The following is a 15,084-nucleotide window of genomic DNA, read 5'->3' as shown; positions in this document are numbered from 1 at the left end:
ATGTGAAGCAAGAACAGATGACTGTCCTATTCTGGCAGAGAATGGTAAGCAAACATTTATTTCTGACATGTGAAAATTGGAAATAAAGAATTTTCAAACTAGTATTATAGTCCTTTCCCAGTCGGCATTCCCCCTCTATGTACCAATCCAGTTATTTGAATATCAAAAATTTTTCATTTTTTTTTCAGTTTAAGAATGATATCATGCTGATCCTAATTTTGAGCAACACTTTTCTCACATTTCCGTTAAAATTATTTTTTTTGTATGAAATATGTGTATAGCTCAACTCACGAACAGTGGCTGATTTCATGAAATTAATTTTCGATTTGAGCAGTGATTTTTTTATTACAGCTGTCGTGAAGCCCAGTGACCTGAATTTGCTATATATCAATGCAAATTCTTAGACAGGCGATAGTGTTCGCCCACACCAACAAACAAGCATAAAATTGATACACATCAAGCGAAGTTTTTCAAATCCCTTTTTTCGAGTGAACAATCGGAACTGTTGCATTTCTGACATTAGAAGTCTTCTAGTTGCGGACCAGCTAGCGCACAACAATCAATTGCAATTCCAAAAGACTTGTGTGTCAAAAAATTTGTTAGGAAACTAATTATAAAAAATTCCGCCATAATTTTAAAAAAATCTTCTACATAATTAGCCTCAGAATTACCTAAAATATTGCAGGAGACGGGAGTTCAAACAACGATTATTTCCAAGCCTATTAACTAAACCAATTAAATTTTCAATAAACTTCCAAATAAACACATGGTGTTTTTTATGGTCTAAAGTTATATCAGTTTGCTTAAATGGTTGGACGCGAAAAAAATATTGTAAAAAATTTTGACGAATTTTCTGTTTCTTTACCTCTGCTAAAAATAACTTTCTTTTTACTTTAATCTGCCCCAGTGTGCTTTGATGTTCACAGAATTGATTTAATTTAATATTTTACCTTCCGCCAAGAGTTTGTTGAATAATTTTACAATTCTTCCAGAAAAAAATTCCAATAAATAAATACTTTTCATGGTTAGTTTAGATAAGCTCAAAAATAGACTATTCTAACCTACCTCCTTTTTGTACAAAATTGATTCCTTTCTTCAACTCAGTCAATTGTTAAATTACGCAAGTTAGTAAGATATCACCAGCCAAACACTAGTTGAAACCGAAACATCAAAGTGCTCTTGAATCTGCTGGTTTGAAGCTTTTTGTCAATCATTCAAAAAGCCAATTTGTTCACCAATTTTGTGTTCCAAAAATATTTTTCAAATGCCTAATTTAAACCTGCCTTTTTGACAATTGGTTAAAATCATTTTATAAATTTTTTTCCAGCAAATTGTTTAGCGAAAAGAGATGTATCGCTTGGCTATCAACTGACAACCGATCTTTTCTTTTGGTCTAATTTTAAATTAGTTTTGCTTAAACAATTAGACGTGAATAAAACTGTAAAAAATAATGACAAAATTGATCTCTTTGTTCAAATCAGTTAATTGTTGAATTACTCAAGGTGGTCAGATTTCAACCGCCAAAAGTACTCAGATATCATACAAAACACAGTTGTTGAAACCTAAAACTTAAATTGCTATTAAATCCGCTGATTTGAAATTCTGAGTTCAGAAAACGCTAAAATGACCCCTAAAATTGGCCGCAAGTTTTGTATTATTTTTTGTCGGCTTTTAAAAAAATCCAAATGAAAAAAAAATTGCCAAAACGGAAATGAGTCTCTTTGATTTTTTTTTGCTTTTGACACTTACTAGTCAAGGTTACAAACAGAACTATTGCATTTCTGACATTAGAAGAGTTCTAGTTGCGAACCAGCTTGCTTGCGACACTCAATTGCATTTCCAAAAAAAGACTCTTGTGTCCAAAATTTCAGTTAACAAACTAATTTTAAATTTCTGCAAGGCTAATTTTGTAAATAGCCAGAATTTTAAAAAAATTCTTCTACATAAATAACATCACAATTACTTAAAAGGTTGCAGAACACCACAGCTCAAATAACGATTATTTCCATTCCTATCAACTAATCAAAATAATATTTCAATAAACTTTCATATAAACATATGAGTTTCACGAATTATGTATTTCAAAAATGTTTTTCAAATACCTAATTTAAACCTGCACTTTATTCGACAAATTTTTTGCCATTGGTTGATTATAAAAAATTTTTCCCGCTAATTGGTTAGCAAAAAAGAAACGTATCGTTTAGCTATCAACTGACAAGCGATCTTTTCTTTTGGTCTAAATTTAATTTAGTTTGCTTAAACGATTAGACGTGAAAAACAATGTAAAAAATAATGACAAGTTGTCTATTTCTTTATCTCTATTAAAAAAATTATTTTTAAAATTAATATGCCCCAGTGAACTTTTTTCCCGGTAAACCTTAAAGTGCTTTTGAATCTGAATTGCAATTTTTTGTCAATCACACAGTACCTTGTTCTGCTTGTTGTTCTTCAATTGCGCACTTGCTGAAGACTTTATATGGGATCTTTCTAGGTATGTATACGTGAACGGTTTATCATCAAAGGAGATCAATTTTTGACGTCAAAAATTTTGAGTTCAAAAAACGCTAAAATGACCTCTAAATTGACCGCAAGTTTTGGGTTGTTTTTGTCTGCTTTTAAAAAATATACTAACGAAAAAATTGCCAAAACGAAAATGAGTCTCTTTGTTTTTCTGTTTTGCTTTTTGGGACTTATTAGTCGAGTGTTTATGTTAATCGGGCAATTCTAAATAAAATGTTGCGATTTAAAATGAGTCGAGTGAGCAAAAACACGCCGCTTGATTTTTTAAAATTATTTCCCTATCTACTGCTCGAATAGATCTGGAATCCTTGCATGCGTATTTGTTATTCCCATTATACTTCTTAACACTTTTTACCTTTCTGAACCTTAATAAAATTTTCTTAAAACTTACAAGCACTAAATTGCATTCTAACTGCATTGCTCAATTGCCAAGAGCTTTTCAAGTTTTGGGAAAACATATCAAAACATACTACCCATTTCACTGATCATCAGTATCAGTTTAGGGAAGACAGAGGTGGAGATTCTTTTCTAGGTAACAAGTGGGATCGTTGAAAATTTTTTTCAATGACTTATATATCAATTGGAATAATTTTTATACATACAATATCTTATGCTTCTTTCCTTTGAAAATGATATAGTATGTGCATATATTGCAGACGTGGGTGGACCAGACCATTTCGTGGAGACCGGAGGACTTTGGCAACATTTCCCACTTCACCATTGCACCCCACCACGTGTGGGTACCTGACATTGTGGTTTACAACAAGTGCGTATTATTTTCGAGTTTTTTTTAAATTCTCTAGTCTAGAAACGATTTCTGAAATTGGTTCCTGATAACTAATTTTGGTACCCCCAGTCGCTAGAATCAATACCAAAAACAATATATCTGTAATCATGCAAACATCTATTGAATAACAAAACTGTTCAATGTGAACGTATCAGAATAACTGTTTTCGACTCAGGTTGCTGAAATCAACGTCAGATGTTCTATTTTTCCAAAATATTATGCAAACATCTAATCAGGTCATATACCAGAAAACTCAGCCATTGATTATAATTGAGCGTAGATGCATGAACAAAGTTAACAAAAAACGGTACATAGTAAATTTTCGGGGCTCAAAATTAGCATTTTTTTGACAACTAGGCGCAGACAGAACCAGACATAATAAATGCTACATACAGAAAGATAATTTCGACAGAAATGCAGAAACTGGATCTAGAAAAAAAAGTTCTAGTGCGACAAAAATTTACCCCAGTAAAATTTTTACATGAATAGCACGTTCTAGCATATTCTGGAAAAAAATATCCCTAACAGCTCGAAAAGGCTAGACAGAAACTAAACAAAAATTATAACTAGATACCAATAAGGAGCCTTGAGTTCCGTAAACGTACACCAAATGATGGCAATCAAATTCGAAATGAGTCTCAAAGACATCAAATATATTTTTTACGTTTTATGCTCTTCCCTAGACTGGATGGTTATCTTGTAAGAATCTGACGGACTCTGGCGGAAAACTGGTTATCTTCCAATTTCTGGCAGAAAAATGGTTATCTTCTAAGACTCTACCAAAAAGCTGATTATCTGCTAGAAGTTGTCAGAACAGTGATTTATCTGACAGAAGAAGAGCAAACGCATTGTTGCCAAAAATGTTCAAAAAATGCTTTATAAAAAGTTAAAATGAGCATTTTTCTTGCTTTATTTTGTCGAAGCACAGAATATGTGTACCTTCAAATTTTTGAACCTTCTCACCTTTTTTACAGTTAGTAGGACGTTTGTTCTCGTTTTTTGGCCCAGAAGTTACTTACAGAAGAAGGCTTATCTTGTAAGAATTTAGCAACATAAAATGGGTCTTTTGTAACTATTGGCCATAAAAAGCGGCATAATGTAGGAATCTGACAGAACAAAATGTGAATCGTGTAAAAATCTGGCACAAAAAAGGTATCATTTAAAAATCTGGCAGAAAATGGTTATCTTGTAGGAACCTGCCAGAAAATTGTTTATCTCCTGGGAACCTGTCAGAAACTTTTTGCAGAAGATGTAAGATCCTGTAGGAACCTGCCAGAAGTTTCTGGCAGAAGATGCATCGTCCTGTAGGAAAACGTCAGATTCCTTAAAAAATCATTCTTTTTCAACTTAGCAATTACCCACTCTCAATCTTAGCTGCAAGAACCCAATAGTAAAATTAAGAAACAATTTTCAGTATTTTTTTCATTGAGGTTGACTCAAATTGACATGCTTAATTTTAAAAAAAAATATATTTTAATTGGTTTTAATACCCTTAACTAATTGAACAAAGCTAGCAAAAAACTATTCGTTTTTGACTAAAACTTTTTTGTAGTATAGCGTTTGATTGAACGAAGAAGATAGATAAAAAGAACATCTTCGAATTGTGTTTACTTTTTTTGAGTAAATCTAACACTAAGAAATTGGTTGTTATCGCTACCCAGAAAAAAATTAAAACAAAGAACATTCGGTTTGAACTAGTGGGTTTTTTTAACCGATGCAGACCTCACAGACCCTCTTTGCTTCTTGCTGACCTACATCTTTATGATTGCACTTTCTTTTTTTGCATCACGCGAGATCTCACACTCAATATTAAATGCAAGACCCCAACGGTGAAAATGAAAAACAATTTTCAAAATTTTTTTACTTAGACTGAGTCAATTTTCCATGTAGTTTTTTTTTGAAATTTACGTGGCTTTAATACTGATACCTAATCTAAAAAAAACAAAAACCAATCTTTATTCACTAGAGATTTTTCGTAGCAAAGCAATTGATTAAAACGACCAAGTAAACTGTCAACTGATAGTGTTTACACTTTTGACTAATTCTAACACTAAATAATTGGTCAATATGGCAGCCCAAAACTAATATGAAATTTTTTAGAAAACTTTTAATTGTTGAGGTTTTTTTATCCGTTACAGACCCAGTCAAATTCTACAATCACTCAAACAGCCAGAATCCGACACGATAATCATTTTTTACCAAGGCTTTCTTTTCTACAGCATTTGATTAAAATGAGCAGATAAGGTGTCATCTGATAGTGTCTACAAATTTGAATAACTCTAACACTGAAAAATTTGTTGCTATCGCAATTCAAGAAAAGATTCAAATTAATATTTTTTGAATACGTGAGGTTTTTAACCGTTACAAACCCAATCCTCAACTCTTGCTTCTTGCTGACGTATGCCTTTTTACATTGCACTTTGCTATATATATATATATATATATATATATATATATATATATTTCTCAATTTTTTCATCATGCAAGTACAGGCCCTCAATATTAAGTAAAAGACCCCATGTGCTAAACTGAAAAACAATTTTCAATTGATTTTTCCTTTAGATTGACCCAATTTGCCATGCAATTTTGTAAAATTTATCGTGCTTTCGATACCCGTATCTACTCGAACAAAATTAACAGAACTTATTAACCAACCAGCCAGTTTCTGCAATCAATCAATCTTTCACAATCTTACAAGATAACAGTTCATTTTTGACTTGGTTTTTTCCGTAGTTTAGCATTTGATTGAACTGAGCAGAAAAAGAGACATCTGGTAGTGTATACAAAATTTAAAAATTCTATCACTAAAAATGGTTGTTATTCCAACACAGAAAAAGATTTGAACTCTGAACATTATATTTGAATTGTTTTAACCACTACAAACGCCATCGTCAATTGTTACTTCTTGCTGGCTGACCTATGCCTTTTTGATTGCACTTTCCTTTATACGTTTCAAAGTTTTTTTTTCATTATGCAAGTAGACACTCTCAATTTAAAATACAAGACCCCATTGGTGAATAAGAGAAACAAATTCTCAAAAGAATTTTCACTTAGGTTGACTCGAATTGCCTTGCATTTTTAATATTTTTTTAAAAAAGAAGGTTTGAGTTTTTAATACCAATAACTAATTGTACAAAACTAACAAAAACTTATCATTCACCAGTCAATCATTTCCTACGATCAATGAATCAGTTAGTTTTCTACAAGATAACTATTCGTTTTTGATCAGGTTTATTTCATAGTACAGCATTAGATTACAACGAGCAGATCAAATGTGGTTTAATAGTGTTTACTGTTTTGAATAACACCAATATTTACTATTTAGTGGTTATGGCTGCCCAAAAAAAGAATAAAACTTTAATTAACATGTCTCAATTCCTGAGGTTTTTCAACCGTTACAAACCCCGTCATCACTTGTTGCTTTTTGCTGGCCTATGCTTTTTGGATTCCACTTTCTTTTTTTTTTAACTTTTTGTATCACACAAGTACACACACGCACACTCATACAATGGACATAGGTAAGTTTGAACGCACGATAGTCTAGACATAGGCAACTTTGAAGGAACGAACGTCTAAACATAGCGACCCTGGAGCGCTCAAACATTTCTTAATAGAACCAGAAAACGCAGAGAATTGATGAGCCAATGTTTGACTGAAAACTCCAAATAAAGTGCTCAATTAAGTGCATCATTTCTACCAAGAAAACCTCAACTCACTTGAGTTCAAATATTACACAATATCGAACGCAAGAGAATTTGCATACATCTCTATGCTTTGTTTTGGACCATTTTATGACTAGAGTTACAGGCCATCTCTAAAGTTGCGAAAAAAAAATCAAGATTTAATTACTGGGTGGCTTGAAATGATTGAAATGAGCAGATAAAAGTGTCATCTGATACAATATTGAAAAACTCTAGCACTGAAAAATTGGTTGCTATCTCAACTCAAGAAAATATTCAAATATAGAATATTTTTTGAACTCTTGAGTTTTCTTAACCGTTACAAGCCCAATCCTCGACTGTTTCTTCTTGCTGACGTATGCCTTTTACATTGCACTTTGCTATATATATATATATATATATATATATATATATTTATATATATTTCTCAAATTTTTCATCATGCAAGTACACGCCCTCAATATTAATTAAAAGACCCCATGTGCTAAAATGAAAAACAATTTTCAATTGATTTTTCCTTTAGATTGACCCAATATGCCATGCTTTTTTGTAAAATTTAACGTGCTTTCAATACCCGTATCTACTCGAACAAAATTAACAGAACTTATGAACCAACCGGCCAGTTTCTGCAATCAATCACTCTTTCACAATCCTACAAGATAACAGTTCATTTTTGACTTGGTTTTTTCCGTAGTTTAGCATTTGATTGAACTGAGCAGAAAAAGAGACATCTGGTAGTGTATACAAAATTTAAAAATTCTATCACTAAAAATGGTTGTTATTCCAACACAGAAAAAGATTTGAACTCTGAACATTATATTTGAATTGTTTTAACCACTACAAACGCCATCGTCAATTGTTACTTCTTGCTGGCTGACCTATGCCTTTTTGATTGCACTTTCCTTTATACGTTTCAAAGCTTTTTTTCATTATGCAAGTAGACACTCTCAATTTAAAATACAAGACCCCATTGGTGAATAAGAGAAACAAATTCTCAAAAGAATTTTCACTTAGGTTGACTCGAATTGCCTTGCATTTTTAATATTTTTTAAAAAAGAAGGTTTGAGTTTTTAATACCAATAACTAATGGTACAAAACTAACAAAAACTTATCATTCACCAGTCAATCATTTCCTACGATCAATGAATCAGTTAGTTTTCTACAAGATAACTAATCGTTTTTGATCAGGTTTATTTCATAGTACAGCATTAGATTACAACGAGCAGATCAAATGTGGTTTAATAGTGTTTACTGTTTTGAATAACACCAATATTTACTATTTAGTGGTTATGGCTGCCCAAAAAAAGAATAAAACTTTAATTAACATGTCTCAATTCCTGAGGTTTTTCAACCGTTACAAACCCCGTCATCACTTGTTGCTTTTTGCTGGCCTATGCTTTTTGGATTCCACTTTCTTTTTTTTTAACTTTTTGTATCACACAAGTACACACACGCACACTCATACAATGGACATAGGTAAGTTTGGACGCACGATAGTCTAGACATAGGCAACTTTGAAGGAACGAACGTCTAAACATAGCGACCCTGGAAGGCTCAAACATTTCTTAATAGAACCAGAAAACGCAGAGAATTGATGAGCCAATGTTTGACTGAAAACTCCAAATAAAGTGCTCAATTAAGTGCTTCATTTCTACCAAGAAAACCTCAACTCACTTGAGTTCAAATATTACACAATATCGAACGCAAGAGAATTTGCATACATCTCTATGCTTTGTTTTGGACCATTTTATGACTAGAGTTACAGGCCATCTCTAAAGTTGCAAAAAAAATCAAGATTTAATTACTGGGTGGCTTGAAATGATTGAAATGAGCAGATAAAAGTGTCATCTGATACAATATTGAAAAACTCTAGCACTGAAAAATTGGTTGCTATCGCAACTCAAGAAAATATTCAAATATAGAATATTTTTTGAACTCTTGAGTTTTCTTAACCGTTACAAGCCCAATCCTCGACTGTTTCTTCTTGCTGACGTATGCCTTTTACATTGCACTTTGCTGTATATATATATATATATATATATATATATATTTCTCAAATTTTTCATCATGCAAGTACACGCCCTCAATATTAATTAAAAGACCCCATGTGCTAAAATGAAAAACAATTTTCAATTGATTTTTCCTTTAGATTGACCCAATATGCCATGCCTTTTTGTAAAATTTAACGTGCTTTCAATACCCGTATCTACTCGAACAAAATTAACAGAACTTATGAACCAACCGGCCAGTTTCTGCAATCAATCACTCTTTCACAATCCTACAAGATAACAGTTCGTTTTTGACTTGGTTTTTTCCGTAGTTTAGCATTTGATTGAACTGAGCAAAAAAAGAGTCATCTGGTAGTGTGTAAAAAAATTAAAAATTCTATCACTAAAAATGGATGTTATTCCAACACAGAAAAATGAAAAGATTTGAACTCCGAATATTATATTTGGATTGTTTTAACCGCTACAAACGCCATCGGCAATTGTTGCTTCTTGGTGACCTATGCCTTTTTGATTGTATTTTCTTATATACGTTTCACAGTTTTTTTTCTTTATGCAAGTAGACACTCTCATTTTAAAGTACAAGACCCCAATGGTGAATAAGAGAAACAAATTCTCAATAGATTTTTCACTTAGGTTGACTCGAATTGCCTTGCATTTTTAATATTTTTTTAAAAAAAAAGGGTTTGAGTTTTTAATACCAATAACTATTTGTACAAAACTAACAAAAACTTATCATTGATCAGTCAATCATTTCCTACGATCAAGGAATCAGGTAGTTTTGACTACAACGAGCAGATAAATTGTGGTTTAATAGTGTTTACAGTTTTGAATAACTCCAACATTTATTATTTAGTGGTTATGGCTGCCCAAAAGAAGAATAAAACTTTAATTAACATGTCTCAATTCCTGAGGTTTTTCAACCGTTTCAAACCCCGTCATCACTTGTTGCTTCTTGCTGACCTACGTCTTTTGGATTGCACTTTCTTTTATCTTTCACTTTTTTGTATCACACAAGTACACACACGCACACTCATACAATGGACATAGGTATGTTTGAACGCACGATAGTCTAGACATAGGCAACTTTGAAGGAACGAACGTCTAAGCATAGCCACCCTGGAGCGCACAAACATCTTTTCAATAGAAACAGAAAAGGCAAAGAATTGATGAGCCAATGTTTGACTAAAAACTCCAAATAAAGTGCTCAATTAAGTGCATCGTTTCTACCAAGAAAACCTCAACTCACTTGAGTTCAAACTTTACACAATATCGAACGCAAGAAAATTTGCATACATCTCTATGCTTTGTTTTGGACCATTTTATGACTAGAGTTACAGGTCATCTTTAAAGTTGCGAAAAACAATCAAGATTTAATTACTGGCTGGCTTGAAATGATTGAAATGAGCAGATAAAGTGTCATCTGATACAATATTGAAAAACTCTAACACTGAAAAATTGGTTGCTATCGCAACTCAAGAAAATATTCAAATAAAGAATATTTTTTGAATACGTGAGGTTTTTAACCGTTGCAAACCCAATCCTCAACTCTTGCTTCTTGCTAACGTATGCCTTTTACATTGCACTTTGCTATATATATATATATATATATATATATATATATATATATATATATTTCTCAAATTTTTCATCATGCAAGTACACGCCCTCAATATTAAGTAAAAGACCCCATGTGCTAAAATGAAAAACAATTTTCAATTGATTTTTCCTTTAGATTGACCCAATATGCCATGCAATTTTGTAAAATTTAACGTGCTTTCAATACCCGTATCTACTCGAACAAAATTAACAGATTTTATGAACCAACCAGCCAGTTTCTGCAATCAATCACTCTTTCAAAATCCTACAAGATAACAGTTCTTTTTTGACTTGGTTTTTTCCGTAGTTCAGCATTTGTTTGAACTGAGCAAAAAAAGAGTCATCTGGTAGTGTATACAAAATTTAAAAATTCTGTCACTAAAAATGGTTGTTATTCCAACACAGAAAAAGAAAAAGATTTGAACTCCGAATATTATATTTGGATTGTTTTAACCGCTACAAACGCCATCGGCAATTGTTGCTTCTTGCTGACCTATGCCTTTTTAATTGTATTTTCCTATATACGTTTCACAGTTTTTTTTTCATTATGCAAGTAGACACTCTCATTTTAAAGTACAAGACCCCAATGGTGAATAAGAAAAACAAATTTTCAATAGATTTTTCACTTAGGTTGACTCGAATTGCCTTGCATTTTTTATTATTTTTTTTTAAAAAAAAGGTTTGAATTTTTAATACCAATAACTAATTGTACAAAACTAACAAAAACTTATCATTGACCAGTCAATCATTTCCTACGATCAAGGAATCTGGTAGTTTTTTACAAGATAACTATTCGTTTTTGATCAGGTTTTTTTCATAGTACAGCATTTGATTACAACGAGCAGATAAAATGTGGTTTAATAATGTTTACAGTTTTGAATAACTCCAACAGTTACTATTTAGTGGTTATGGCTGCCCAAAAGAAGAATAAAACTTTAATTAACATGTCTCAATTCCTGAAGTTTTTCAACCGTTTCAAACCCCCTCATCACTTGTTGCTTCTTGCTGACCTACGTCTTTTGGATTGCACTTTCTTTTATCTTTCACTTTTTTGTATCACACAAGTACACCCACGCACACTCATACAATGGACATAGGTATGTTTGAACGCACGATAGTCTAGACATAAGCAACTTTGAAGGAACGAACGTCTAAACATAGCGAACCTGGAGCGCACAAACATTCTTTCAATAGAAACAGAAAACGCAAAGAATTGATGAGCCAATGTTTGACTAAAAACTCCAAATAAAGTGCTCAATTAAGTGCCTCGTTTCTACCAAGAAAACCTCATCTCACTTGAGTTCAAACATTACACAATATCGAACGCAAGAAAATTTGCATACATCTCTATGCTTTGTTTTGGACCATTTTATGCCGACCATCGCTAAAGTTGCGAAAAAAATCAAGCTTTAATTACTGGGTGGCTTGAAATGATTGAAATGAGCAGATAAAGTGTCATATGATACAAATTTGACTAATTCTAACACTGAAAAATTGGTTGCTATCGCAATTCAAGAAAAGATTCAAATATAGAATAATTTTTTGAACTCTTGAGTTTTCTTAACCGTAACAAGCCCAATCCTCGACTGTTTCTTCTTGCTGACGTATGCCTTTTACATTGCACTTTGCTATATATATATATATATATATATATATATATAAATTTTTCAATTTTTTTCATCATGAAAGTACACACCCTCAATATCTAGTAAAAGACCCGATATGACAATGAAAAACAATTGATTTTTCCATTAGATTGACTCAATATGCCAGTCATTTTTTAAAAGTTAACGTGCTTTTAAAACCCATAACTACTAGAAGAAAAATAAAAAAACTTATTAACCAATCAATCAATTTCTGCAAACAATCAATCGTTCAGATTCCTACAAGATAACAATTTATTTTTGAGTAGGTTTTTTCCATAGTTTAGCATTTGATTGAAAAGAGCAGAAGAAGAGTCATCTTGTAGTGTTTACAAAATTTAATAACTCTATCACTAAAAAATTGTTTGTTATCCGTACACAGAAGAAGATTCGAACTCAGAATATTCTGTTTGATTTGTTTTAACCGTTACAAACCCCATTGTCAATTGTTGCTTTTTTGCTGACCGATGCCTTTTTGGTTGAGCTTTCTTATACACGTTTCACATTTTTGTTCATTGTGCAATTACACAGTCTCAGTATTAAGTACAGGAACTCAATGGTGCATATGAGAAAGAATTCTCAATAGATATTTCACTTAGGTTGACTCAACTTGCCATGCATTTGTTTTAAAAAAAAGGTACGTGCTTTTAATAATCATATATAATTGTACAAAACTAAAAAAAACTTTATATAGTATGTCTCAATTCTAGAGGTTTTTTAACTGTTACAAACCCCGTCATCGCTTGTTGTTTCCTGCTGACCTATGCCTTTTGGATTGCAATTTCTTTTATACTTCACAATTTTTTTCAGGAAACGCCAAAAACTGATGAGCCCATGTTTGACTAAAAACTCCTACTAAAGTGATCACTTAGGGGAACGTTTTCTACCAAGAAAGCCCCAGCTCACTTGAGCTCAAAATATACAAAATGTCGAACGCAGGAAAAGTCGCATCCAACATTATGCTCTGTTCTGGACCCTTTCACGCCTAGATTTATAGACCATCTCTAAGGTTACCAAAAAAATTAAACTTTAATTACTGGGTGGCTTTCAGCCCCTTCAAACAATACTTTCATTGAGCATCTTCTATTAATTTAGAATGTAACAACTGCTGGGGCACTTCATTGCAACCATCACACTAAGATATCTATACTTGAAATAAATACATTATAAAAACTTTCTGTACAACTTGTTCGAATAAAACTGGCAATTAAACCGGACAAAAATGCACAAAAATCTGGACATACGCACTTTTGAACGCACGAAGATCTTGAAAAACTCTTGACAGCACGAAAGTCTGGACATAGGTTTTTTTGAACGCACTATAGTCTGGACATGGACGCACAATTTTCAAAGTTTGAGAGCACGAATTTTGGTTTAGAACGCAAATTCTGGTTATATTTGATTTTGAACGCCCAAAAGTCTGGACATAGAGACTTTTGAACGCACAAACAACGCACAAATATTTCCCTGTGGGGCGATTTGGACATAGACATGTTTTGTCTGGGATGGTCTGGACATATGGACTTTCAGTCTGGGACCTCAACCTGGGGAGGAATCATTGTTCAAATTTTACTTCTCCGCACGTAGGTTTTCAGCTTCGTGTAATGTAGGTGTTAGAAATTTCTTTATGACCTCGACGTTAAGATTGCATGATAAATGAAGTTTTTTCCCTCTCTTCTATACTTTTTGACTTTTAGTTAAAAGATCATATATTAATTTGGCGTTGTGTTCTAGAGTAGGCAACTTTGACGAGTCCAAGCAGAGCACGATTCCTCTAATGGTTTACAACAATGGAAGAATTCAGTGGAACAAGCCCATACTCCTAATATCTACATGCAACATACACATCAGGTACTAGTAAAGTACTATATCAATATTAAGATTTTCTGGGGAAAAACGCGTAATAATACCGCTAATAAGTCTGAGAAGCCCATAATGAATTCAACAAACTTGAAATCGGAAATAATGAAGTAATCTGTTGTGAAAAGATGAGAATTATGCTAAAGAAAATTATGCTAAAGAAAATTGGTTGTGCATAAAATATACTATGAATTGCTTTATTGGTTTCCACGCACTTATATGAGGGTGAAAATGGTAAAATTTTTTGGGTCGAAATTTGCGAGGTAGGCACTGTGATAGTAGAATTTTTTGGAAAACGGAAGTCGATATTCTGTATACAAAAGTATACCCCAGCGAAATTCCATGCTGCAAGGCAACTAGTCATGCTGTAAGAGTTTCAATTTAACTCTTCATCTTGCAAATGTGCAAAAAATGGTGATAAAAAGAGATTTTTACCATTTTCACCCTCATATAAGTGCGTGGAAACCAATAAAGCAATTCATAGTATATTTTATGCACATCCAAAACAGGAGCGTTTGGAGGAGGATCATAGAGTAAACAAACAACATCAACAATAAAAACCAGTAAAAAGCTTTTGATGCAGGCACTTCCCTTATGACAGACAGAGGTGTGACATAAAGATAGGGTCCTGGATCCACTCAGCCAATGAGATCACTATTGTGAACCAGAATGGAAACATGGACGAAAAGTAAGTGTGCACTCTACTCACCAATTGTTATTATTATCTCTTTCTTGCGCTGTACAGTTGATCATATTACGTATTCTGGCGGAAACTTTGCCTTCATTGAAGACCTCAAACGCTTAGATTAAGTCACTCGGACATACCTCGAAATAATGAGCATAGCCCAAGCTGAGGTTTTACCGATTTGGTCTATCTGACCATCTTGACTTGCACACTAGGGGTATAGCATAGTGCAAATCAAACTACGTGATCTGGAAAAGCATTGTGGCATAAATGATCGCACGATGGTGAGATCAAAGTCTAGACA

General features: G+C 32.8%; 1 protein-coding gene across 1 annotated transcript; it reads left to right on the top strand.

Annotated features, from left to right (window-relative positions):
• The first annotated feature begins 6 nt into the window (after positions 1-6).
• Positions 7-14,849, top strand: LOC142357023 (neuronal acetylcholine receptor subunit beta-4-like). Its single transcript, XM_075408741.1, has 4 exons — positions 7-44; positions 3,177-3,286; positions 13,970-14,086; positions 14,679-14,849. Exons 1-4 carry the CDS (start codon positions 18-20, stop codon positions 14,785-14,787), a joined length of 363 nt encoding a protein of 120 aa, XP_075264856.1. The 5' UTR covers positions 7-17; the 3' UTR covers positions 14,788-14,849.
• The last annotated feature ends 235 nt before the right edge of the window (positions 14,850-15,084 follow it).

This window comes from Convolutriloba macropyga, unplaced genomic scaffold (genome assembly GCF_964194025.1).
Source record: "Convolutriloba macropyga unplaced genomic scaffold, txConMacr16.3 SCAFFOLD_1526, whole genome shotgun sequence".
NCBI classification, from domain to species: domain Eukaryota; kingdom Metazoa; phylum Xenacoelomorpha; order Acoela; family Convolutidae; genus Convolutriloba; species Convolutriloba macropyga.
This window is presented reverse-complemented; position numbering and strand designations above follow the sequence as displayed.

Coding starts and splice junctions, on each gene's coding strand:
- LOC142357023 (XM_075408741.1), top strand. CDS start 18: ATGACTGTCCTATTCTGGCAGAGAATG. Junction 3,287..13,969: donor GACATTGTGGTTTACAACAA/GTGCGTATTATT, acceptor GTTGTGTTCTAG/AGTAGGCAACTTTGACGAGT. Junction 14,087..14,678: donor ACATGCAACATACACATCAG/GTACTAGTAAAG, acceptor CTTTTGATGCAG/GCACTTCCCTTATGACAGAC.